Source organism: Mustela nigripes, chromosome 1, assembly GCF_022355385.1.
Source record: "Mustela nigripes isolate SB6536 chromosome 1, MUSNIG.SB6536, whole genome shotgun sequence".
NCBI classification, from domain to species: domain Eukaryota; kingdom Metazoa; phylum Chordata; class Mammalia; order Carnivora; family Mustelidae; genus Mustela; species Mustela nigripes.
In genome coordinates, this window is record NC_081557.1 from 69,819,817 (window position 1) to 69,846,814 (window position 26,998).

Here is a 26,998-nt window from a genome sequence, read left to right on the forward strand (position 1 = left end):
GCCCCCCCGCTCCCTCCCCCCCCCCAAACCCCCCCCCCCCCCCCCCACCCCCGCCACAAAAGAGCCAGCCTCATTCTACTTCCACCGTGGAGAAAAGAAAAAAATCAAAAATGGCCATAAGCAGACATGCCACCTTCCTGGCCGAGATACGAGGGCCACCTCCAGTTTTGGCACCCCAGACAGATATCGGTCTTCTCCACTGAAAAAGGCTGAGCGCCTCGTCCCCTGGGTCATCCCCAGAAACACTTACCAGGAGACTGCGAAGTGCACAAAGCAGTATTATTGGGAGACTTGCAGACAGATTATAAATTTACTAAGGACAATCAAGGCATTTAGATGCTTCTGGCTGCAGATGCCAGTGACACACACACATACATACAAACCTCATTCTTCTCTCCCTTTGAGTGATTTCCCCACCCCCCACCCCCTCTGCCATTCACCTCAGCAGCTCCCTTTCACAAAAAAAAAAAAAAAAAAACTCCCACTGCTCTCCTAGGGAATTCCAAGGAGTGGTGGGATGGAACAGGTGGTAGGGAAGGGAAACTAGTCCTTGAAGCTCTAATAGGACCCCACAGGTCAACTGCATTCAAGGATGAGACAGCAAACACTGGGTAGTTCAACTGTTACCAGTTATTTTTCCTCTGGAGCTCATGCCAGGAAGTTGCAGTTCTAGGCAACCCAAGCAAAATGTGTGTGTGGTGGGGCAGATGACCACTAACCTAGCTTTCCCAGAACTTCTAGAAACTTCACTACACGCCCTGGCTAGATAAAAGGGGGAGCCACAAAGAAGCATCCTATAGGCCTGGCTGGGGCGGGGAGAGGGGGTCCACTCTCCAGAGCTCCTTTTCAAGCTCCTTTGGAAAAGGAGTTGGACGCACTGTCCTCCTCTCCTTCGGGCTTTTGCAGTACTTTTAGTCTCACATGGCTATTTCCTGTTGCTGACTTTCATTAGGGCTGGCTTAGGCAAGCCGGAGCGGTGCTGCGAGCAGACAGAAGATCAAGGGCCCCACAGACCTCAGAAATGGAGGTGGCCTGCAGGGCTGTGGGGCAGGGGTTCCACCTTCTACCCAGAGGCCACTGGCCTGGCAAATCCAGGGGAAGCCGGTGCACGGCAGGCGGTCACCTGACCAGGACTGGCACCGAGAACCAATGATTCAAGGGATACTCCCTCTGGGATGGGGTGTGTCTGTGCCTCTGAGGAAGAACTGCCAACCAGAAACTTCAGTCAGAACTTTCAGGTTTGATGTCCTGTCACCAGGAGTGGCTGAAGACAAGGTACTTCCTAGGATGATAGTGCGTAAACGGCCCCTTCCGTGCCTGCCCACTGTCCTGAACGCTGTCAGCTGGCATGACCTGCCTGTGGTGCCCGGGAAAAGAAGCTCAGTGGGAGGGGGCAGTGGGGGTATCCCTGGGAAATCAGGGAGTAAGCCTCTCAGAAACATTCCCTCACCCATCTTAGGGATGTTTCCCCCACATTTCTCTTTCGATTGAGGGGACACTCATGGAACTTCTCTGTTAGAGATCGCCACTTATGGTCTCTTAACCCAAGAAGGGGCCACTTCAAAGGGGAAATGGGAAATGCAGGAAAAGGCTTTGAGGAAGGTCAGCTGGACTGACAGAGGAACTCAGGCTGAAGCACGGCTTGTTGGGCCTAATCAGAGCTGGCTAGCCAGAAGAGAAGATCTGTGAGGACAGGGCCTTCCTCAGCGGTTCACTCAGATCTTGCAAGCCTGTAGCCACTCTTGACTCCAGGGGGCCTCTGGGAAGCTCGGGCTTTCTACTTCCTAAGAGACAGCCTACTAGTGTAGGAATAGCCATGAATGAGCACCAGAGAACTTGATGAGTAAGAGTGTAAAGCTGCACAGACTGCCTACCCGATGGCCTGGGAGGTAGCCAGGTAGCACCTTGGCCCTTTTCCTTGCTGTCCGCTCCCCCTCAGGCCAAGGCAAGCTCTACCCTCACAAAAGGCCAGCGGACCACAGCGAGAATCATGAGAAAACCAGGTGCCTTACCGCAATCAGGGCTGAGTTCCTCTGGTCCCCAGGGGTTGAAGCTTGTGACTGCTGCTCACCGTCGATCCCACCACCGCCACCATTATTGCTACTGTTGAGCAGGTGCTGCTGGTGGTGATGGTGATAGTCTGGTGGGGGCGGTGGGGCTGCTGTCGCCGCTGCTTGAGAGGCTGCAGGAGGGGCAGCAGGGGGCGGTGGAGGGGCTGCCGTGGTGGCCGCAGTGGCAGTGGCCTTGGCGTGCTTGCCAGCCTTCCTTGCCCCCTGGCCATGCTGTACCAGGCTCAGGAGCTGCAAGGTGCTCTCTCTTTCCCGGTCTGAGCTCTCAGCCCGACCACGCTCATAGCGTCCTTCACAGCTCAGGTGGTGCTGGCGGCAGACGGCGATCCGAGCCCGGAGGCGCTCCACGATAGCACTGTGCACTCTTGGGGTGACTGAGCCCCCTCCAAGGAGCCCCGCCCCAGGGGCCCCCCCTAGCCCTCCTGTGGGGGCCTGTGGGGGCGCTGTGTCCCCCATCTTACTGGACACAACGCTGCCTCTGGGATGGTGAGGTGGAAGGAGGCTACTGCTGGCTATTGCAGGCAAGTCTGTTTTTGACAATGTGAGCTCAGTGTTCAGGGCCACATGAATAGAGGTCTTCAGAGGTTGGGGGGAGCCGTGGAGAAGGTGTGGGGGAGGGGAGTTAGTAAAAAGAGGGTGAGGAGACAGAGCAGAACCAGTCGCAGAGGATTAGTTGGAAACAAACCCTTATCAACTTACTCTAATTGCATTTGACAGCTCTTGAGAACTTGGACAGAGTTGGTGGTTTTTTTTTTTCCCCCCACCAGCCTGACAAGAGCCCCTAGGTACTTTGTAAACACACGATCTGGGGGTTAGAGCAAGAATTCAGGGATTGTCAAGCCAGAGACAGAAACAGACAGCAAAGGGAATTGAGAGGAGTATTAATAGAGGTTGGACTCCCCCTCACCTAGTTGTTTCAGAAAAATTTTTTATGGGGATGTTTCTGCAGAGAAACACATCTCTACCACGTCTATGTAACCTGCAGCCTTTACTTTTCTTCGGGTTAGGAAAAAAAGTGCTGTTTCAGGAAATTTTCAAAGGCAATGTTCAGAATGTACAAAAAATCAAGAGAGGCTGTCTGTTGGCTTTTAATTTTTCCTCCCTTTCCCTTGGCTCCGGTGTTTTCTCCTCTTTGGGGTACTGTAGGATGTTGTCTTCTCCCAAAAGAGGGAGATAGCTTTTCAATTGTTAACAATGTCAGTAACTGGACTTTTGGACCATGCTCTTTTCTTCAGCTAATCCAATCACCGGTAAAAATCCTCATTCCCTCTAAGGTTTCCTAGCCTTAAATGAAAGCAGTCTGAAGTCGCTAGCCACTGAGAGAGATCCTTCAACACATTTTTTTTTTTTTCTTTCCCGCTTACGCTTCCTCACCCCCGGCGGCTCTATTCTAATACAGTATCAAGAGAGACAAACTCTTCCGAGAGTAATTTACAAACGATGGTCAAACTTACAAACTTCCAGCAAATTGCACCGAGTCATGTCCAGCCACTTTTCTGTCCACTTTTGTACATTCCATCCCCGGCCAGTGGATCTGAGGGTCTGGACTCGCAATAAGCAATGTGGTTCTATCTCCTGTATTGCTCCGCTTTATAGATGGAAAGAAAAAAAAAATAAGTAGCTTGTATTTTCCTTTCTCTTTCCCGTCTGTTGTTAGCCGCTTTGCTGACACTGGCTCCACTGCCCGGAGTCACGGCGATACACAGGCTTTCATTGTGCTCCGATAGGAGAGGGAGAGAAAGAGAGAGAGTGAGACAGAGAGGGAGAAAGAGAGAGCCAGCAAGCTGCAGATGGGGGCGGGGGGAGGGGGCGGGCGGGAGAGCCGAGCGGCGGCTCCCTGGTGGAAGGCTGGTGTCACTGCACGAGTGAGTAATTGCAGCCGGGCGCCCGAGAAAGGGGAACGCAGAGGGCCTCCCAGTGGCCGAAGGCGTAAATCCCACAGCCTGCGCGCGGCGCGTCTCGCCGGGGCTCCCGGAGCCTGACTTGGCCGAGTGGGGAAGGCTGGGGAAATTCCCCAACCCCTACCCATGTACTTCACCAGCTCTAAATGTTGAAGAAATTCCCGGCCAGGGAATGTATTTTCCCTTTCAGACCTACCTGACGCCCCCCCTGAGGGTATCATTTTCATTTTTCAATAGGTTGTAAAGGACACCACTGAGCACCCCAGCGAGAGCTGGGTGAGCACGGAGGAAATGCTCATTAGTATAATAAGGAAGGCGGGCGAGGATGTGCGTGTTGGGGGCCGGGGGGCGGCGGGGTGCAGTGGAAATCACATCGCTAGCCCACCCGGAAAGGGGAGGCCAGTGTCTTGTCTACCTGCCTGCCTGTTCTGTGCGTCTTTGGGTAAGTCAGCTTCGGTGATTACAAGCAATTCAGCAGGGGTAAATAAGAGATTTTATGACGATGAAATCACGGGTCCCAGTTCTAGAAAAGAAAATGAAGGTTTTTCTTTGAAAATACGAGATGACTTATGACAAGTCACTGCAAGATCCACGGCTATCTGGTTTATATATGCATGGAGAAAACTCAGTATGTAGCCGTGGAGTTTCAAGAAGTTTAGGTGAGCACAAAATTGGGATCGTCAGGACCATAACCATGCAGTGTGTCCTAACTCCGAAGTCACTTGGATTTGAGGTCTCGAGCAATGGGACTTCATTAATTTAAACGAATACTCCCACCTCAGTGACACGGCCCTTCTCCAAATTGACCTATGGAAAGAAATGAATGGGTAAAGTCAATGGAAACATGGTTAAGACTGGATTTATTTACAATTTAGTTCCCAATAGGCTGGTCTCCTTTAGTCCATTTTATTTTCACAAGTTCTGGAATATTTGTTTGGAGTTGGGGACAAGTATACTCTGATGGAATGTAACTTATTCTTTTTTTTTTTTTTTACTTTTCATTGGAACTTCTGTCCTTTCCAAGGCTAAGTTCCTCACTAGTTACGTGGGGAAAGGCAGGAATTTGTTTTTGTTAGGTATGCAGATTTCATGGGGAAGTCTCTCATGAGGTGTCATTAAAAATTGAAGGAGTTTTGATCATTTTACATTTGATTTTTTTTAAAAAGTTGTACTCATTAGACATTATCTTCCATTATATGGGTACTTTATATTCAGCAATCATACTTGATAAAAGAGAAAATGCAACATTTAAATTTAAAACACTGTTTACTGGACAGTGATGCCATAGCATTGATTTTCATTAGTAACTCAGAATCCTTAGTCAAAACCGTTGTTCCTTTCTGATACAAATTTTGATTTCCATGCTAGACAGGGACATACCTTAAAAACATGTCAAGCAGTTTAATAGATTTTTATACTATATTCAGCGGTGTGTGTCACTTTTTTTTAGAGTGTCTTTTATATACATTTTTCCTTTACAGCCCATTAAATTCAAGCTGAAATCATTATGCACATCCTCATTTCCATTCACATCAGCTACTGTTTATTTAATCACTGTTTCAGGCACAGCACTTCACATAGATCTCCCTTAATCCACCGTCTTGAAAGATAAGTATTATTAACCTCACTTAGAAGTGAGGAAACTGAGGCTCCCAGAAATTAAACTCCTCGTTCCAGTTCATGTGACTAGGAAATAACAGCTCAGGGCTCTACCTCAACACCGATGGCAAACCTGTGCTCTCTTAACCACTGGGCTTGCTACCTCAATATTGCAAAGCTGCAATTACACTCTAATCAGCTTGCTAGAGTCTAAGCCTCCAAGAAATGAGTAGTGAATAGAACCACCCATCTGAAGGTGAGAGCAGACAAGTGAGAAAGCATGGTCAATTACATCCAACTGCCAATAAAATAAACATTTATTTTGTTCCTCATTTCCCTCCCCTCCTTTTAATGGTATTGTTCTCTAAGCCTTGTTTCTGTGTAGCCATATGAATTCTTTCAAGGATTGCTTTCCTTTTACTTGTCCATTTTTGACTCATCATCTCTCCTAACATGGCTACTTAACACTAAAGCACCTAACACCACAGTAATAAATGCCAAGATCTAAACACTTCACAGACATGTAGGATTTTAAATTTACAAAGTATTTTTTGGTGTTAAAGCAAATCAATGATGTTGATAAAATCATACAGCATGTCATAATACCTGTTTGAGGTTAATTCAGTTTTTTCAACATTTCAATTTTCTTATGGACTCCTTGCTTTTGGCCTCCCAGTCCAGGCTCATTTCCGTTTCCTAACAGCTTGTCTCTCTGCCATTCTTTTGGTGTTACCGTATACCTAAAAAGCCTCTTGTAGTTTTCAAACACCCACTTATGAAGTTTGCTTGGTTGCAGTAACTGCAGACATCAGCAAAACTACTTTTACATTTCCTGATCAACAGTCAGAATGCTGTTCCAGTGGGAAAAATGTTTCATGCCAGCAAGATGCCTGACCTAGGAACTGGCTCAGCTGCCATCATTAAGTCCCTCTAATCATTAGTGCCTTAATTTTTACAAAGTAAATGCATGATATTTAAAACAATACATAAGTTAATTTAAAAAACTCTCCAGGTGGAAGGCAATCTCACTCTTCAGCATTCTCGGGCTTGTCTGCAGTGTCGCGAGCATATGAGAAGTGATGCTCCTGGGGACATTAGAGATACTTTACAGATCATTCACTTTCGTTTTCCGTGGCCTTCCTTTCTACAAGTCATTCATGATCCTTCACCCTTCCAACTTGACTATTACTTTTCCTTCAGTTCTGCCTTGCTTCTTTTTGGGCACTGTCACTTCATCTTCAGCTCTCAACTATGGCTTCATTTTAGTTAAGGATTATTTCCATATGCCAGAGAAATAAGAATAGAGATATGTGACTGAAATTTCTATTTTACACTTTTCAAAAAGGTATGTACTCCTCATGTGAAACATCAGCATCAGTATTCTCAGCACTTTGTGAACTTTTTCCACATGTTTTGCTTACAGTAGGAATAGGGATAATTTCAGAAAATTGAAGCAAATACTAAGTAATCTCTATGTAAGGACTTAATGAAGTGTAGCTTTTTATGTATGCACATAGACTGAACTCCATGCATGAACCACATAACAACTGAAGCCAGGTTCAGTCAACACTTGGGGTCAGAAACAAGTATCTAAAATTGCACCGAAAAATAGATCCTACTATGATATTACCTTTAAGAATTAAAGATACAGAATAGACAGGGTCCATTTGGTCACCAGGAAACCATTTCACTTTATTATATTATGAGAAAATGTAGATGTGCAAAGCAATGCAAATGCCAAAGTATGCTTTTAAACTATTTTTGGCTGAATTTGTCTGAGGTCTTCATATCCTAACATAAATACATATATGGGAAGGGTTAAGGATAAAAATAAATAAAATACATCTTAATCATTAACATGTAGACAAATTGAATAAAAAATAGAAAGAACATTATGAAGCATGAAAATACGTATCATGAAATTATTCCTGAATATGAGGGTTGAAAGACTCCTTAGAAAAGGAGAAAAGTACTCCTCTTTTGAGTGGGTAAACTACAGTCTTGATTCTGACATGAGGGGATTGTACTGAATGAAACATTACGTTTCTTCCATGGCCCACTGATTTAGATAATGACAGCAGTAAAGAATATATCAGTGCAGATCATTTAATACTGTGAAAGGATAATAAAAACATCTGGGTAGGGATTCAATAATAAATACACATAGATGTTAGTCTGAATTCATTTTTAAAATACAATATTTGTCTATTAAGACAGGACATGAACAGCTCATTTGCTTGATAAAGGCATTGTTTTATAACTTTAAAATACTCTTAAAAATTATTAGGCTAATGTTTTTATGTACAGCAGATAAAACTTTTATTTGACTGTAGAGTGCCATTTCATGGAAATTAAGATGAATATATGTTTTAAACAAGATATTTGCCATGAAAATACACACAAAATATACAAATATGTCACATGATACAGAGAAACAAGACCCATGATCTTCACATTTACAGGAATTTATAAAATCTTCTCTGAAGGAAATGTGTTACAATTCAGTCAAACTTCTCATCTTGAAAGTAATCCGCCCAATTTAGATATTCTTGAAGTTGACCATATTTCTGTGTATATAATAAAAAAGCTAGTTATTTTACTCAAAGCAAAGAAAATAAGGTAGGCCTTTTCAATCTATAGACACAAACAGGAATACGTTCACTTCTCATTTCAGGATAATCATGAACAAAAAATCTTATTAACAGGAACACAATTTCAAATAAGAATTTCTAACTCATAAAGTATTGGAAAGAAATAAAGCTGAACATTATTATTAATCTCATAATATTTTTATAAAATATAATTTTTTAATTACCATATTTATAGAAGTATAACAACTTCAATAACTTATTCAACAAAAATTTGTTGAACATATAACATATGTTGAATACTTTCTGATGACTGTCTAGATACCAAAAAAATTTCTTTCCCTGTCCCTAAGGAGGCCAGAGTTCAGTGGTAATACACCAGTAACAAGTGCCTTAAAGAACTATATAGACACTGTATGGGGGTTCAGAAGAATAGCCATGGTTAGTTGAGGTGGTCAGGAAAAAGTAGCACTTAAACTGTTGGAGAAAGGATTTGGTTGGCAAAGATCTGGTGGGAGAAGGGCAACAATCCATACCACAGTAAAGAAGCAAGAAAGTATGGGGTTTGACTATAATTTGAGGGGTTTTGGGGGGAATGGAGAGAGATGAGACTGAACCAAAGAGGTTGTAGTCACAGAATAAAAAGTATGAAATGCTAGGTGAAGGAGTTTAGCAATAATGTGACAGGCAATGTGAAACTGCTAAAGTGTTAAGGCAGAGATTGACATAATCTGGGGTGTATTTTAAGAAAAATGGTAAAACATCATTCTAGAATAGTTTGTCATTTAGTTATGAATCTATTGTAATAAGTTAGGTAATGAGATTCCAAATTCAAGTGACAACCACTGAAGATGAAGAGTCAAGACCAGGGTAGGAGAAGGTAAGAGAAGAGTCAGGATGATTTGGAAATTCCACAGATGATTTGGAAAGTTCAAACTGCTGGCTTCAGTTGAGGAGATTAACTGACCTAATGGTTTCTCTACTTGTGAACTCTGGTTCTATTCCCACTGAAAAAGAGAGATCCTGATGACCCTAACTTTTGTGGTAATAGGATCCTATGGAAAAGTATAGGAGGAGTGTGCTTTCCTTCTAGGCAGGGCCATGAAATTTTTTTCTCCTCGAAGATCTCTGATGGGATCACCTTCTCTGGAAAGAATGAAGAAAAGAACGGGAGGGGAAATAACCCTTGGATTACTTAGGGATTCTTTTGATGAAGAACTTGGGTTCTACTAGTTAGAAGTAAAGTACTCTAGAATTAGAAACCTAGACCTTAAAAGTTTGACTTTTTTTTTCTAAAGATTTTATTTATTTATTTGACAGAGATCACAAGCAGGCAGAGAGGCAGGCAGAGAGAGAGGAGGAAGCAGGCCCCCCGCTGAGCAGAGAGCCCGATGCGGGGCTCGATCCCAGGACTCTGAGATCATGACCTGAGCCGAAGGCAGCGGCTTAACCCACTGAGCCACCCAGGGGCCCCAAAAGTTTGACTTTTTTTATGCTTTCTTTTTTATCTTATTAAATTTTTTCTGGAAAATTATAATCTATCCCAGCTATACTAAGAAAAGGAAGGAAACCTCTCCTCGCTTTTATTACTAATAACAGTTAACATTAACTGATCACTTATTAATCACTAGGTCCAGTATTAAATGCTTAAAATGTGTTGATCACTTAATTTTCCAACCAAAACTCTATTACTGTTTTAATTCCATTTTGCTGAAGAGAAAACTTAGAGAAATAAAGTAACTTGCCTCCAAATTCTACTCCTAGAAAATATTTAAATCCATGCTTTTAACCATTATAGTATGCTATTTCTGAGATTTAAAGGGGGATGAGGTGGGGTCAGCTTTAGTAAGAAAAAAGAAAGCCCTTCAAAGGAAAAGTGAAACTCAGAAGGCAGTCCGTATTTCCTGGTCATTCTTTCCACCTAAAGATTCTGGTTCCATCATTCTTTTTTACTGAAAATCTGGAGAGTTTCGATCTTATTTGTTAACCCCTTCGAATTCCAGGCCGGACCTACTGATTAAAACAGTTGGAACTGTGGAAATGAGTGTGAGAAAAGAGGTCAGAACGTAAAAGAAGGAGTTTGGGGTCTTCTGTTCAGAAACAGCAGTTAGACATGAAGAAAGGAATGGGTTTGTCAAGGCAGACTGAGAAGGAAACCTTGAGTGACAATGTACCTTTAAGCAGTGGCCCTCAATCTTCAATTTGTTTAAGAATCACCTAATTTGTTAAATATTGGGTGTTTAACCCAAGGATTCTCATTCGATAGGACTGCCATGAGGCTAGGAACTACACAATTTCCACAAACTTCTAGGTGATTCTGACATAGGTAGTTAAAGCCACAATTTGAGAAACATCAGTTTAAGAAGCAAAAGAAAAAGAAAAGGAAAGAAGTTTTAAAGGGGGAAAGAAGAAGAGCCTGCATGAGGAGTTTCAGGAAGGGATGGGATATCAAATCATTATTTAAAATTCTTTCTTATGTAACAATCTTTATGTAATACATTTAAAATTTACATATAATTGTAAAACTGAGACTTGATACTTTTATTGACCTACTTTCTCCACTTCCTGATGTTCACGTGTTCACCACCCCATCCCAATAACCCTATCTTCAACTTTTCTGGAAATCCCATCATCACATTCACTTTCTTCTTAATAAGAACACCTGTTAGAATTTTGTCAGTGGCATATGATAGCATGTTCTTCCAGTCTAATTTAGAATGAGACAATTATTTTTATTACATTTATTATAGGTTTTGGTTTTATTTTAATTTTCTTATCACTTTTTCCTTTCTTACACTCAAGTAGCTCCTACCCTTTAACATCATCCTAAGTTAAAAACAGATCATCCTAGCTCAACTGTTAGGAGAAGGAACAGAAAGAATGAAGTCAGTCCAGTTGGCAGGTCTTTGGGAAGAAATGCTGAGATATCCTGAAGAGAAACACTTGGAGGAGGGAGGAGCAGGTAAGGAAAAAAGCAAGGTGGATAAAACAAACTAGGAGAAAAGCCAGGACCAGATAGTTTGTATGAGATAAAAGAATAGGTTGACATAATAATAAGGAAGTAAGAGGAAAAAGGGCCACAGATGAGGCCCCTGGAGCAGCACTGAGCCCTGGCATTCAGAAGGGTTAGGGTAGCTATGACCATGAGCCTGCAGCCAAAGAAGAAGGTGTGTGTCACAAGCACATACAATGGTGTCACACAAGGACACTGAGGGGCAGGCAGAGTGATGCTATGAAATGTCAGAGCACTTGATAAATTCTGAATTTTAATCACAGCACAGAAAGCTGCATATGGGTTTACAGTGGCTCTAAACTTTAGTCTCTAGGACATCTTTTGGGAAAATCCATAGACAAGTATTTTTAAAGCAGGAAGGATCCCAAAAAGAAAATGAAGCTCTTTGGTATTACATGTGGGAAAAAATGTGCACATTGTCCTAAACATGCATGAACTTGAAATAACTGCCCAATACTGTGTGTTGTTCTTGAAGTTTAATAGAACACTTGACTTTTTTCCTCCTAAGAATATTTTTTTTTTTATTCCAGGTTCCTTCTGTTAGAAACCCTGTTACTCGTTCTCTAAAATACATGATCTAGTAGTGTTTTTAGTTTTTCTCTGCAAGAAGTTTAATGGTCTTCTTAATATATACTATTATTACATAATATGTACAGTATGTGCATAGTGATTTTTCTATACCTGGTACACAATTCTTTAAAAAATGGTGTCCCAGTAGGACAACCCAGTAGGTTGTCCAACTCCACTAGAGGGTTGGCAACCCTTAAATGCACCAATAAAAGCAGTTAAGAATTTCACACCATCATGGAAAATGAAGATGGGACTTACTGGATAAGTAATGGTACGCCCCTAAAGCAAATAGAAAAGCACAGAGGAGGACAGGGAGGAAAGCACTGGGAGAGAAGTCGAAGCAAAGAAAAGATAAAAAGCTGAGGAGAGTAAAATGAGAGAAAGACTACAGAAAGGTCCAGATTGGGTGGGGGAGATGCAGAGAGATCACCAGGTGGGATCTGTGGCAGGAGGATAATTGTCAGAGGGAAACCAGTTCTGATGTCACTGTCCAGACTGGGAGACCTCTGCGGAACATGACATGTCCTGACAAGTTCCTGTTGTTTGTTCTCTTTTTCTTTCCCTTTGCTTATAAGTTTATTCACTAAGCTTTCTTCTTTTTTATCTTCCTCTTTTACAAATTCCCTATGATAAAAATAACCCAGGCAACAGATCTTAAGTCAGTCTTTTTTTTTTTTTTTAAGATTAAATATACTGTTGATCTGAGTTGCCTGCAAATCTACTATATGTTTTCTCTCATACATTCACATAACTAGACTTGTTTTAGAAGATTGCAATCATATTAGCATTCTTTCCAAGTACCATAAGCAATTCTAAAAGCTCTGTGAGCAGACCAGAGCTTATGAGCTGCCAGCAGATCTTCGGGAATCCAGTGCACTCTTCAAAACCCCCACTTTATCACTGATATCAAATTTAGTGATCAACAGGATTTGGGGGAATCAAAATCAGTGCCGTGGCCTGAAACCTCTGCATTCCCCTTGATCTTCAGTTACAGTGCTCACTGCTCAGCCCATGTCCTCAAGAAGAGGATGTGGGTGGTATTAGAACTGGCAGCCGAGATCCTTTCCTCAGATTGGCACCAGGTGCTTCTTCACTCTCGGGTCACAAGAACTGTTCTAAAGAATAGGAAGCAGACAAGCAGAGGTGAGTCCTACACTTCGTCAAATAAGGGCACTAAATATATATGTAAGGAATATCATTTATATAAAAGTGAAAGGACAGAGTGGCATTATTGCTGATTTCAATTTTATCTGATGAGCTGAAGGAATGCTTAGAACATCAGGGTACCTGTTCAGGGTTGGACAATGATAAGCATGAAAGGAATGGGTGGAAAAAGAGAAAATACAAAGACGGGGGTGGGGGCGGAAGGAGAGATTCTCTTCTAAAATTTAATGTCTTCTAGTCATTTGTATCCTTTCGCTGATCATAATTAGGCTCCAGAATCTATGAATGAGGTGATTCTTTTATATTCACCTTACCTCCTTAATCCAGCCACTATCCTTTGACTGACTGAAAATTCTTTCCACTGTTTCTTTAACCTGCTCATCTTCAACTTCTTCTGTCTTTGCAATGGAGCAACATTCCTGGTACAGCTTGAACTTAAAATGTTTCAGTTTATGATAAATTCTGGTACGCTCAGCACAAATTCTGCCAACAGTAAACACCTAAATCAAAGAATAAACATTATTATCTGACAAATGAAATAAAAAATATAGTACTGATTATACAGCCTTTCTTGTTTTATATTAGCAAAATCTAATAATGCATTATTAATTTTTAAAATGTTTATACAATAGTTCTTTTACCTTCTCTCATTATATAACTTAGATTAAAAAAAAAAAAAACCTGAGCATCTGTTATGTTTCAAGTATTGGGCTAAGCACTGGAAAGATGTACTACGTGTATTTGGGGAGCTTACAGTGTTGGGAGAAAAACAAATTATTACAGAACAATGTGTCAAATGCTGGGCAAGAGATGCTATCAAGGTAGAGAGGAAGGACAATTAACCCAATTCAGAGATGAGAAGAGTTGTTGAGTAGGTGATGCTTGAACTGAGTCTTCAGAAGACAGCTACCCAAGTTTGAGAAGGAGAAGAAAAATGGCTTTTAACACAGAAGGATGGGGATACCTGAAAGCAAGAAAAGCATTCAAGCAATTTTATGTACATAGTTACTGAGTTAAAAATGCCTGGATTATGATATTTTTCTAGTTTAGAAGTAACATATAAAATGGAAATAAACTCTTATGGTTATAAGAGTCATAAGTATATGGTTATACTCAATATTGGCAGTTTTTCACTAAATAATTTTTTCCAAAAAATTCTGTCAATGCAGCCATGACAGAACTGCATTTTATCATTTGATTTAAAATACTTTACTACTTTGAGAGCTATCAGCTGGCATTTTAATGTAGGTTTTAATTCTATACCTTTAGGTGGAGAATAATCATTTTTCTAATATACTTGTTAACTTTGATGTTTTTCCATTGTGTGACTAGTATATTAATGTTCTTTGCTTTTATTTTTTAGATATTTGAATAACTATTTTATACAGAATCTTTACCCTTTCACAAGAATATCAAAACTCCAGAAATGGTTTTCTAACTTACTTCCCTTTCCAGGATTAGCTGTAGACATCAAAGACAGTGAATGTACAGCACTATTTTTGGCTTATACAATAGAACATGATCCTTAAAGTACTAAATCACTTTTATTAGGGGTCTATGTGTCTTACCTCATAAAAAATCATAGATCAGTTTTTAAACACAATATTTTTAAACATATTAACTATAATGTATTTTTATAGTAACTTGCCAAATGATGTATTAAAAACTAATTTTGAATTTATTATCCCCATGTTGATTCTTGGTGATTTTCTAAGTGATTCTTGTGATTCCTGCAGATTGTTTAGAGGGATCTGGTCAATTATTATATCAATTATTGCCACTAGTACTAAGGAATCATACTACTCAATGTAGTAGAAGGATTTAGATTAATAATCTATTTCTAGCTTAATAACTAACTGGCAGTATTTAGAGGCAACTCTAAGAGCCACTCCCCCCCACCCCGCCAAACACACATACCCTTCATGGATATACACATTCACCAGAGGAAGTGCTCAATATTAATATTTTTGCATTTATAAATGCAATACATTTATAAAGATTAAAAAATAAATAGAAGTAGAATACACCTGCACTTCTCTCTTCATACTGTACTCCTTTATCAAATACTTTTCTTCAAATTTTCCAATATTTTCATCAGTTTTGTCTTTTCATTCAAAATTAATAGCACCTTAAGTATTTGTCAATTATCTAGATTTGACACACTTCTGATATATTCTAGGCTAAAACATGGTTTTCTTTCTATTCTCATATTAAGATGACAGGCATCTTCAAGAATTTACCTGGGGACTGTCAATTTGGTAGATTATCTGTCATAAAATTTTCCACTTGGGTTAAATTCTCCTTTGGACACAAAGGGGACTTTTGTTTCCCTTGCCCCAGTTATATTTCTTTTCATTCTCACCCTGTACCCTTTCCCCCTCCCTGCAGGTTGGGTGATGTGTTCTTACACAAAGTTTAGGATCTGAATTAGGAGTGCATTTGCCAGACATATGCTAGACATGTTTTTCTCATTCAAAAAGTATACCTTCCCTTGTACTCTTTTCACTTCTCTTAGTGCTTTCTCCATTTCTAAAAATAACAGGGTTATTTGTGCAAGCTAGGTATTGAAAATTTCTAAACACTGAAAACAAAAATGAGAGGGAAAAATACCTGTTTATCATGTGACATGAAGTCATCTGTTTCCATAGTCCTGGTGTTGTACAACTTTCCTGATAAATGCACCGAGTATTTGCAGTGGCGATGCAATCCACAGGCCTGGCAGGAACAGTTTTCAGGATTCTTCAAATGGATACTTACATTAGAATAATTTTCCACCCGCTCCTGGAAAAAATTGAAAAACATAATGAAGCTTTCCAAGACTGGAAAAGACCACAACAAAGTAAAACATAAAAAGAACCTAGCCAAATTAAAACCCATATTTGGAATCACAATAATGGGGTAAGACATAAGAGCAAAACACACCGTTATGTCTTACTTTAACACAGAGCACACAGTAGATATTTGACAAGATATCTTTAAATAAAAAGATAATTTAGGTTGCTCAATGACAAGAAACCAGACTAGAAAAAAAATTAGTTTCTTACTTTTGAGTTACTATTAAGTAGTGTTCTTCACAGATTTTATTTCTCTTCCCTCTCTCTAATTAGCATAAATGAGATATTATAATTAAAAACAGAAAAAAAGAGCAGCAAAAATTCAGGATACTGTAATGAAAAGATGGAATTCATTTAGCTTAGTCAAAAACTGAGAAAAACCAGATCACATTCAGTCTCTATGGTGTAAATTATATCCTATTTCCCACAAAATATTTCAGAAATAATTTGATCGTCTTATGGCTACTTACTAAAAGGCCTATGAAAATCAGCAAGTTGGAATTAGGACTGCTAGGTGGCCAGCACTGATATGGACAGTCTAATTGCTGAATTAGCTATGAGTAAGCAAACTGAGAAAATATTTGGCATTCATAAATAAGCTTTATCAAGCTGTGCAATTACTTCTGGTTGTATATTTTTGCTCACACTCTAGGCTTGTGTTAGATACTAACGTCATAATTAGTACTGTAGATTAGGTTTTACTGTAATATTTCAACTGTATACAGTAAGCGTATTAGGTTACTAATCCACTTTGGTATTCTCTATAGGCCTGACAGTAATTAAATATTCAGTATACCAATAGTCCTCTTTTTAACACTGTATGATTCACAACTTAATTGCATTTTCTCCACTTTTACTATTTCTCATATTTCATGGCAGTTTGTGACACATGTCACTTACAGGATGACATTCAGAGTGACTAGGTGACTAAACCACTTTCCCTTCTTATTTCTGTGGTACGTAAGGAAGCACATCCAAGATGAAAGCTCTATCAGCTTGGCTCTGTGAGTGACTACAATATGCAGAACACTTGTAGATTTACACCGGACATAAAATATAACTGAAAAATAAGCTTTATTGGGTTAAGCTGTTAAGATTTTCATTGCTGATCTGTCCTATAACTTATTTTTTGCAGCATAACTTAGCTACTTCTGACCAAGATCATACTGAATTGCCCATGTCTCTAAATTTTTAAGCTAATATTTTTCTTGTATCTTGCAGTTACTTTATCAGCATCAGGTAATCCAAATTCAGCATAATATACCAGGGTAGAGTTAAGCATAATATAGCAGAGTGGCATGGGCCATTGGAGCCATAGAAACACTACAACCTTATGATTTCTAGGTTTAAATACTGGCCTAGATAATGACTACCTGTGTAACCTTGTGTTCAGAGTCACAGTTTTCTCAACTCTAAAACAAAGGAAAGATTAGTGCCTTCCTCATGGGGTCACTCTGAAGATCAAATAAGATACTTTGCATTGCATGAAAATTACCTGGAAAAGTTAAGTGATCAATAAATATGTGCTATTTTTCTATTAAAGAAAATACTATGTGGTCTATAAAATACTATATGGTATAACCATGTTCTAAGAACTGTGCTATGTATTTTATCTTCTAGATAAGTAAATATTTCCCTTTAAAGTAGGCAAATATTTTTTGTATCTGAGGAAGAGACCGGAGTTTAGAAAGGTTAAAAACCCATGCAAAGTCAAAAAGATATATATGGTGACCATAAACTCAGCCATTCTCCAAACTGAAGTCTTCTATTTCCGTAGTCCCATAACTGTCCCTCAAACCTAAACCATCTGTGGCTAATTTATCAGGTAATTCAAGACTGAACAGGCCTTGGATGAGCCAAATCTCCTGACATAAATGAGGTAGGTCAGCTAATGATTTAAGTGCTAGAAGGACTGTTAGGAACTTGAACTTCTGTTACCTTGCATTTTTCCCCCCCTCTTGTGAATCATTAGAAGATAGAATATTAGAAGTAGGGAGATTAAGAAAAAAAACCTTAAAAATTATATAAGATAGCCTCTACTATTGGAGATCATAAAATATAAATCTATGAGATAACATTGTATATAATAAGTCTTATAAATTAAAAAGATGCTTTCTTGAAATTGGTAAAATTACAAAATCTTAATTACAAATAATTACAAAACCTTAAAGTCAAGAAGGATGTCAAAGACAACCTAGGCCACTGTTTCCCAAATTATATTATGGAAATCCATTATTCTAGGAGGTGATAAAAGGTAGCTCGTGAAAAGCAGCCTCAAAGGAAAACACAGATTTGGAAAGTATTGCATTCTACATCACCCTCTTTTGAAGATTTAGAGTATAATTCACACATTAATGTTCCTTGAAAAGTGCTTCAGTTAAGCTTAAGTTAAACCCACTGTTTCTCAAACTTCTTTAGCAGTGGAACTCTTTTCTGAAACAATAAATATTCTGTGAGAAAAACTTCACTTTAATAGAAGGGCTAAGCTCTGGAGATGTTTAGAACTACCTAACTACCAGATACATATAATAAGTACTATAATAATTAAAACAATAGCAGCCTTTAGAAAAGGTGAGAAACAAGCTGAGTATTTAACAAAGAAAAATGCCAATAGTTTAGAAGATTATTTAATTAGTATTCAGTCAATATTCAGTTTAATAACTGGATATTTAAATCCTGATAGGTCTGCCACTCCCAACATCCCCCCCTAGCCAGAAATGTAAAACCAATTTAAACCATATACCTTATATTGCTCTTTCCAACGACTTCTAGAAGCTAAACTCTCTAGACGAGGCTGAACAAAGCGGTTGTCCAAATAATGGAGAGATGTCAACATATCTTGTGCATATGATTTTTGTCTGGTACCATCTGTTCAGGGGAACAACAACAATGACAACAACAAATAATCACTTAGCCCTTTGGAAATATCTATCAATCTATCTCTCTATCTATCTATCTATGCCCTCACACCAAAGAATTATCCAGCCTTAAATACCAATAGTGCCAAGGTTGAAAAACATTATTAGGAAATATTTAATAATTAAATAAGTAAGGATTTCTTCCCATAGTTTTAGAAAGATACTTGGTTAATTGGTTAGAAGCATTTGAAATTTATGAAGAAGAAAACATTCCATCAGAGCACTAGGGAAAGGAAAAAACCATAGAAGCCTTTTACTTGTTCCTTGAATACATCAAACTTATTTTCTTTTAATTCCAGTAAAATTAACATATAGTGTTATATTAGTTTCAAGTGTACAATATAGTAATTCAGCACTTCTACACACTACTCAGTGCACATCACAGTAAGTGTACCTTTTAATTCCCTCCACCTGTTTCACTTATCTACCCACCAACTTCCTCACTGGTAACCACCTGTTTGCTCTCTATAGTTAAGAGTCTGTTTGTTTGTTTCTTTTTCCTTTGTTCATTTGTTTTGTTTCTTAAATTCCACATGCAAGTAAGATGAGACAGTATGTGTCTTTCTCTGATTGACTTCACTTATAATTATACCCTGTTGATCCATCTATGTTGTTGCAAATGGCAAGATTTCATTCTTTTTTATGGCTGGGTAATATTCCCTTGGAACTCCACTTCTTCTTTAGCATTCATCTATCACACCACACTTACTTTTACCTAAGTGTCTTTGCAGTTACTGTGTTCTCAGATAAGTCTATGCATTACTTTTTCCCTGATTCATTCATTTAAAAGTCACCTCTTGAGAGACCTTCTTTGACCATTCTAACAGATACCTTCCTTATCTTTATAACACTTGGGTCTCCTTAACCTACCATTATGTTGTGTTTTTTTTTTTTCCCCAAGAACTAATCACTAGTTCTTGGGAACTAGTTAAAATTATGTTATATATTTGTTTACTCATTCATGGTCTGTCTCTTCCACTAGACTTTAAGCAACATGAGGGCAGGTATCTTGCGTGTCATAGTCATTGCATATCCCCAGTCCTCCAAATAAATGCCCTTACGCACTCAATAAATATTTGTTCAATAAAATGTGAATGAAATCTCAGACAATTAGGTAGATATTCAATACAACATATTTTCAGTCTTTATTAACTTCCAGGTTCTGTGCTAGATGCAAGAGATAAGTGTATATCTAAGGTATGGTTCTTCTTGTACTCTTAGAAGGGAGGAAGGCAAAAATATATTTTCAATGCAGTATGAAAAATGTATATACATCAGTACCACCAGAGCACAAATGAGGGTGTAAAAATATTATTTGAGTGGCTCATGGTAGCTTTCACAGTGAAAACAACTTTACATTCATTTTAAAGAGGGAACAGCATGAGCAAAGGCACAAAAACATAAAACAGCATATAACTGTTGGTGAAATTCAATGAGCTTAGAGAGTCTGGGATAACATAAGGCAATTGAACTACTCTGCTGTTTTCAGTCTATGTTCTACATCCTCATATTCACTGTATACTCTCTAAAGGCAGGGGAACATGACATATTTCTTTTGTACTTTCCACATATCATAAATAATAAACAGTAAAAAGTTTTTGATGTGAATGGGCTTCTGGTGTAGCTGATCCTAGAGGGAAAAATTGGAGGGCCTTAAAATGGGTCTCTTGGTTTTGCTCAAGTATATATCTTATCTTATCTTATCTTATCTTATCTTATCTTATCTTATCTTACATTATATTAGTAGGGTGTTAAAAAATTGGAAAAAGAAAAAAAAACTCTAATTGTTCCATTTGTATTAACTTACCATACAATGTTCCCAGAAAAGATTCATCTAAAGCATTGATCAGAAGAGCCTTCACAACTCTTTCAAAGTGAGTATAGTGGTCACTAAAAGAATCTGAAATTAATTTTAAATACATATTAGAATATAGTAGATAAAACAATTCCCTGAATAAAATGGGTTCCTTTCTCTAAGAAATTAATACTACGAGTAGGAGAATTCACTTCATTATCCTAATTTTATAGCTGCCTCGGTGACTTGTCTTGGTCACTGAGCAAATATCCATTTTCCAGATTTACTTGCTTCTAATCCAAAATTTCAAGTTGTTATTTCAAATAATCTTCAGTTTCCAAACTTATAAAGGGAAAACTATTCAGAAAATATTAAGAGATAGTTGCAAAAAAACCCTCAAATCATCCCTGTAGACTTAATTATCAACTTAACAATTACAGTGAGAGAGCAAGAGAGAACACTTTTATACGAGATTGTTCAATATGTACCTCATACTCCTGTCTTTCCTTCTCTCTGAAAGATGGTACATATGAAATTGCCCAAGAAATTACTACCCGACCCAAAATCCCAATGGCTATAAAAATTCCATTTCCCTTTCTGCTGCTCCAGATTTAGGATTTGCCATATCAGTTTAGAAAAGTTCTGTCTTCTCTTTCTCCTACCAAATACATCACACTACCTTCTCACTAACTCATTGTAGTCTGTGGAATCATCTGTTGTGATGGGACATGCAATAGTAAGAAAGTCCCTATTATTTCCCAGTGCTCTTGGGTCAATGTTTATTATGGTTGTAGAAATATTCTTTATCAAATACAACCTCTTCCTTGATCCAAATTGTCACCACAGAACATTTGCTCTGACCTGGGCACCTATAAAAATATTAGGGACAACCTGAGCATTTCAGGAAAAATGGATGATGTTTGGTGAAAAATTTAAGCAAAATAAGACCTATGTTAGCATTTATGAGTGAATTTTGATGTTGCTTTCACTGAAATAAAACAAAGATGAATTTTAATATGAAATGTTTTTCCTTATATTTTCTACTAAAAGGGCTGTATAACTCTTTTAAGTTTCAGGAAAAATATTTAGTATGCAATCTTTTTTAAAGAAAGCATGTTATTATAGTACTAATGTGGCCAAAATAAAGCAGTAATAAAATTAAATGACAATAGCCAATAGCAGACAATTTGTACCATGGCCTTTAGACTTTAGAGTGCCTATGGTCAATAGTAAATTACAAAAGAACTGATCACAGCCATTTATGAGTATTTTTTTTTAGTCAGTAGAATGTAGTTGGAAAATGAAATAATACTTCAATTAGCATTCAATTTAGATAGATTAGGTTAGATTTTCATCAACCTCTGGATATAATATAGTATTGGTACATGTTTTAATTTGTGAGTGTTAAACTGCATGTAAACTCTCTAGCAGTTCCCAAACTATATTAAGGTAAAAATGTTCTGGGAATATTAACATGTTGAGGGGAATAAAGCATGAAATTCATCCCCTGTGCTCCCAAGTGTAACTATCAAATAAACTGAAATACAATTTTTTTTATCACACTGATTTTATCAGTCTTTGAATGTGCTAATGTTCAACCTTACTCACCTGTTGTAGAGTTTGGGAACTGTTGTTCTATTTTATTTTATTTTATAAAAAGATTTTATTTATTTGGCAGACAGAGATCACAAGTAGGCAGAAAGACAGGCAGAGACAGAGAGAGGGGGAAGCAGGTTCCCTGCTGAGCACAGAGCCCCATGCAGGGCTTGATCTCAGGACCCTGGGATCATGACCTGAGCCAAAGGCAGAGGCTTTAATCCACTGAGCCACCCAGGTGCCCGTTTTTCCATTTTAAAGACCTTGATGGTATTTCTTTAGAATTGGGAGTAAAAGGAAAAGGCAGAGGATCAGAATCATCTGAAGAATTTTTGCCTTACAAAGAATCTCTCTCCTACCAATGCCTATCAGAATCTCCTTCAAGAGTCAGGAAGGCCTCAGATTTGGTGGATCTGGCCTGAGTGGATAAATGGATGGTGGAGAATTAAGCTCCTGGCATCTCAGATTGAAAAAAATATTTTATTGAGCATGTATATGCCAGGCATTGTTTCATGTACTTACATGAATTGCTTTCTTTCTCAATATAAGACTATGAAGTACTATCAATACCCTCAGTTTACTTTTAGCTAAGAAATAAATACAAAGAGGATGAAAATTTTCCCCAAGTTCACACAGCTAGTAAGTATTGAAATCAGTGCTGGAACCCAAACAATGTGACTCCAGATTTCATGCTATTATCCCCCAAGTAGATGTTGTTCTGCATGGTAGTTAGGTTTGATAACATAGTTCAGAACATAGAATTTAAGACTTGGATAGGAAAATGGAGAAAATAATTCAAATCTCTCATTTCATTTTTTATTTTATTTTTCGAGAGGGGTGGTTGGAGGGAGAGAGAGAGAGAATCTTTATTTGTTTATTTATTTATTTATTTATTTGACAGACAGAGATCACAAGGAGGCAGAGAGGCAGGCAGAGAGAGAGGGGAAGCAGGCTCCTTGCTGAAGCAGAGAGCCCGATGCGGGGCTCGATCGCCAGGACCACGGGATCATGACCCGAGCTGAAGGCAGAGGCTTTAACCCACTGAGCCACCCAGGCGCCCCGAGAGAGAGAGAATCTTAAGCAAGCTCCACGCTCAGCATGGAGCCCGATATGGGGTGTAATCTCACAACCCTGAGATCCTGACCTGAACAGAAATCAAGAGTCAGATACTTAACTGACCGAGCCATTCAGGAACCCCTCGAATATCTCATTTTAGAATTTTCAGAAATGACCCATTGATGAAAGAACTTACCTAAGAACAACTAGATAGAGGAAGAATCAGGATTAAAGGTTAGACCTCCTCCAGAGCTTTTTTCAGTGTTCAGATCCCTATATTGGATGAGCTTCTGTGAAACATCCTAGGAATATCATTTAAATTTTTCTTCTATGATCATAAAAAAAACCGCAAAAGAATACAGGAGAAAATCAATAATATTTGTATTTATGCATAACTTGATTTTTCCAAGGTAGTCAATTTCCTCATACTCAGTCATAGGGTAATTTAGACATTCTGTTTATCTTCCATGCATCTTTTATCATATATGCTAAGATTTTGTTTCAGCGCCATGTAACTTTCTTAATGATCTTAATGTACCTTTTCTAATGATCTTAATGTGTACCTGTCATTTTCATGCCAGTACTACACTGCTTTACTTACAGAAATGTTATGATAACTTTTTATATCTGGTGGGGCAAGTCCTTCTGATTTACTGTTTGTTGTCTAGTTTTATTTATTCTCATACATTTTTTCCCAAATGAGCTTTAGCACTGTTTTGCAAAGTTGAATCAAAAAGTTGATTTCAGAGGCTCCAGGATGACTCAGTTGGTTAAGTGCCAGATTTTTTATTTCGGCTCAAGTTGTGATCTCAGGGTTGTGAGACTGAGCCAAGCATCAGACTGAGCTAGGCATGGAGACTGCTTAAGATTTTCTCTCTCCCTCTCCCTGTGGTCCCCCCACCCCACCCCCAAAAGGTTAATTTCCAAAGAAATAATTTCTTGCAGTATTTATCTTTCCAGAAACTTCTGGACATGCAGTATCTCTTTCATTCATGTTTTCTTTGCTATTTCACAGTAAAGTTCATTGTTGTACCTATAAAGTCATGCTTTTCTTCCCAAAATTAGGCCTAGGAACTTTATTTTGTCTGCTACTATAGATGGACTTGTCCTTCATTTTATCTTCTAAATAATTATTGATAGCATAAAGAAAACTATTTTACATAGTCATTGTGAATCTGGTCATCTTTCTGAGATCTTTTGCAAATTCCCAATAGTCAGATTCTCTTACCTATGTGCAGAAAATGAACTTCCTAGCACATCACAGAGCTGGATAGAGGGGGGCACTGTTTGAGAATTCCTGGGCAGTGACTCTGCTTTCTCCCCCAACCCTGAGAAGGATGTGGTCTTGCTAGTGCTAAGTTTATTTCAAGAACCAAGAGAATGTAAATATTTTCTTAGAAACACATAGAGTGTTGGTATACTTTCTTTTGAAATGCAGGTATGAAGGTAGTATAAGAAAGCAGAGACAGAGCAAGAAATTGGGTTCTTTCTCTACTCTTAACAGGAAAAAAAAAACTAAGAAAACTATGTTAATGTATGATGCCTCAACTTCTGTTCTCAATCTATTCATATGCTTTCTCTTAACTTTGTATCCCTGGTTAAATGAGTCAGAAACTTATAGGTTGTGTGTGTGTGTATATACATACACATAAGCTATATAATATATATAGAGAGAATTGTATTATGTTCAAATAATGCATTTTCCTTTTCAATAGTTAATAGTTTTTACTTTTTTAATTATATTCTTCGAAACATCTAGAAAAAAGTAGAAAATTTTTGTCTTGTTCTTTTTTTTTTTTAAAGATTTTATTTATTTATTTGACAGACAGAGAGATCACAAGTAGGCAGAGAGGCAGGCGGGGGGGGGGGGCCTTCCCGCTGAGCAGAGCACCCAATGCAGGGCTTGATCCCAGGACCCTGAGATCATGACCTGAGCCGAAGGCAGAGGCTTAACCCACTGAGCCACCCAGGTGCCCCTGTCTTGTTCTTTTTAAAAATAAATTTATTTTATTTTAGAGAAAGAAAAAAAGTGAGGGGGAGAGAGTGTGTTCACAAGTGGGGGAGGGGCAGAGGCAAGGCATCTTCAAGCTGACTCCTTGCTCAGTGCAGAGACCAACACAGGCCTTCACATGGGGCTTGATCCCACGACCCCTGAGAACATGACCTGAGTTGAAACCAAGAGTCAGACACTCAACTGGCTGAGCTACCCCAGGCATCCCTGTATCTCTAGTGCTTCATTAGCAGTATGTATTGTTTTAAATATTCTTTGTTTTTTAAAGGACAAATACTCCTATTACCGATCTTTTAAGACTTGTTATTTTTGTTTTTAAACTAAATATGGGCATTGAATTTTATCAAATGCTTTTTGATAGAAATAGAAATAGATTTAATCATATCTATTAAAATTATGACATGATTTTTTAATCTTTTGACATATTAATGGAAATAATAAACCATTTTTAAAAAAGATTTTATTTGAGATATATAGAATAAGTGTGAATGGCGGGGGAAGGACAGAGGGAGAGAGAGAGAGAGAATCTCAGGCTGACTCCATGCTGAGTGTGAGGCTGACACAGGGCTTAATCTCAAAACCCTGAGATCATGACCCGAGCCAAAATTAAGAGTTGACCGCCTAACTGACTGAGCCAGCCAGCCAGGCACCCCTGTATTAAACCATTTTTATAATTCTAAAAAAGATGTCTAGATAACTTTTTCTTCATTCTTGTAATTAGGAAAGCATTTCCTTCATGTCTATTTGCAAATCTATTTTCATTCACTTACTAGGATATAAGCCTCCTTAGCTTGCATAAATACATGTGTCCAGCAACTCAACAATATTTTCTTCTATCACACCTCTGAATTCACGTTTTCCCATGTTCCAAAAACATGCTATGTCTCTTAGTACATTCAAATCTTCTTTTACATTTCCCACTAAAGCTATAGAACTTTCTTCCTTTAGATTTTCATTTGTTCTGTATTTTCTCCCCTGAAATTTGTGAAATAGGATCATTTCTATTCCTTTATGTATTATCTTCTCCTTTGGAACTGTTTTTATTTTCTCTATGTTTGAAGTACTTCTTGGGTTTAACCTATGTATCACTGATGAGATTTTCTGTACTGTTAATTTTATTGTTTGTATCTTTCAGTATAGATTTCATTTCTGACTTTATATATATTTTTTTTAAATTTTATTTGACAGACGGAGATCACAGCAGGCAGAGAGAGAGGAAGGAAAGCAGGCTCCTTGCTGAGCAGAGAGCCCAAGGCGGGGCTCGATCCCAGGACCCTGAGATCATGACCTGAGCCGAAGGCAGAGGGTTAACCCACTGAGCCACCCAGGCGCCCCTGACTTTGTATTTTTAATTTTTCTAGCAACTTATCCTTATCTTAGGTAGCTCTATTTCCCCTCAAGTTGTTCTCTCCTTACAACTTCCTATTTCCTTTTCATAGATTGTAAAGCAAATGCTTTATACAATTTTCTTCTGTTTCCTTTAATGAAACAGTTTTCACAGGCATTTTCTTCCTAAGTCTTCAGGGCAATGTTACCTTACCTTTCCCTTGTGCTACAATATGATTTCATTGGCACTTTTTATTCATCCTACAAAAAGGGGAAATTTCTAGAATTTAATATTGAATGTAAATGGTTGCAAGACTGTTAGGCACACTCTGTGTTATGTTGATAGAATTATTCTCTTTAACTGCTAGGTGGAGACTAAGTTCATGTTTGCTTTTAGTCTAATTTCCAGCATGCTAGCAAGTATTTATCTAGTAAGGCACTAGTAGACTTAGATGTACTCTTCTGTCTATATTTCCTTCTCTTTCACTTTGAACATATGATAGAGTACTGGAAAAAACAATATAATCTTCAGTATCCACAAATCTGGAGGTTATTCCT

The 26,998-nt window shown here is 38.4% G+C and overlaps 2 protein-coding genes across 6 annotated transcripts in view; both read right to left on the minus strand.

Moving 5' to 3' along the window:
• The window catches only part of MAML2 (mastermind like transcriptional coactivator 2), a 343,174-nt gene extending 339,314 nt beyond the window's left edge, over nucleotides 1–3,860 (minus strand). The window contains exon 1 of the mRNA XM_059413207.1: nucleotides 2,013–3,860. Within this exon, the coding sequence (XP_059269190.1) occupies nucleotides 2,013–2,525 (513 nt within the window). The 5' untranslated portion in view covers nucleotides 2,526–3,860. The remainder of the gene's footprint in view (nucleotides 1–2,012) is intronic.
• A 3,801-nt stretch (nucleotides 3,861–7,661) lies between these two features.
• Nucleotides 7,662–26,998, minus strand: part of CCDC82 (coiled-coil domain containing 82) — a 30,567-nt gene continuing 11,230 nt past the window's right edge. For 4 of the 5 annotated variants that reach the window (XM_059413234.1, XM_059413252.1, XM_059413262.1 and 1 more), the window contains 5 exons: nucleotides 20,464–20,556; nucleotides 18,482–18,606; nucleotides 15,515–15,685; nucleotides 13,219–13,404; nucleotides 7,662–8,136 (listed from right to left, as the gene is read on the minus strand). In XM_059413234.1, the coding sequence (XP_059269217.1) occupies nucleotides 8,071–8,136; nucleotides 13,219–13,404; nucleotides 15,515–15,685; nucleotides 18,482–18,606; nucleotides 20,464–20,556 (641 nt within the window). In that variant the 3' untranslated portion in view covers nucleotides 7,662–8,070. Of the gene's footprint in view, nucleotides 8,137–8,438; nucleotides 12,856–13,218; nucleotides 13,405–15,514; nucleotides 15,686–18,481; nucleotides 18,607–20,463; nucleotides 20,557–26,998 lie in introns of those variants that run through there. The other variant, XM_059413270.1, reaches the window with a different exon arrangement.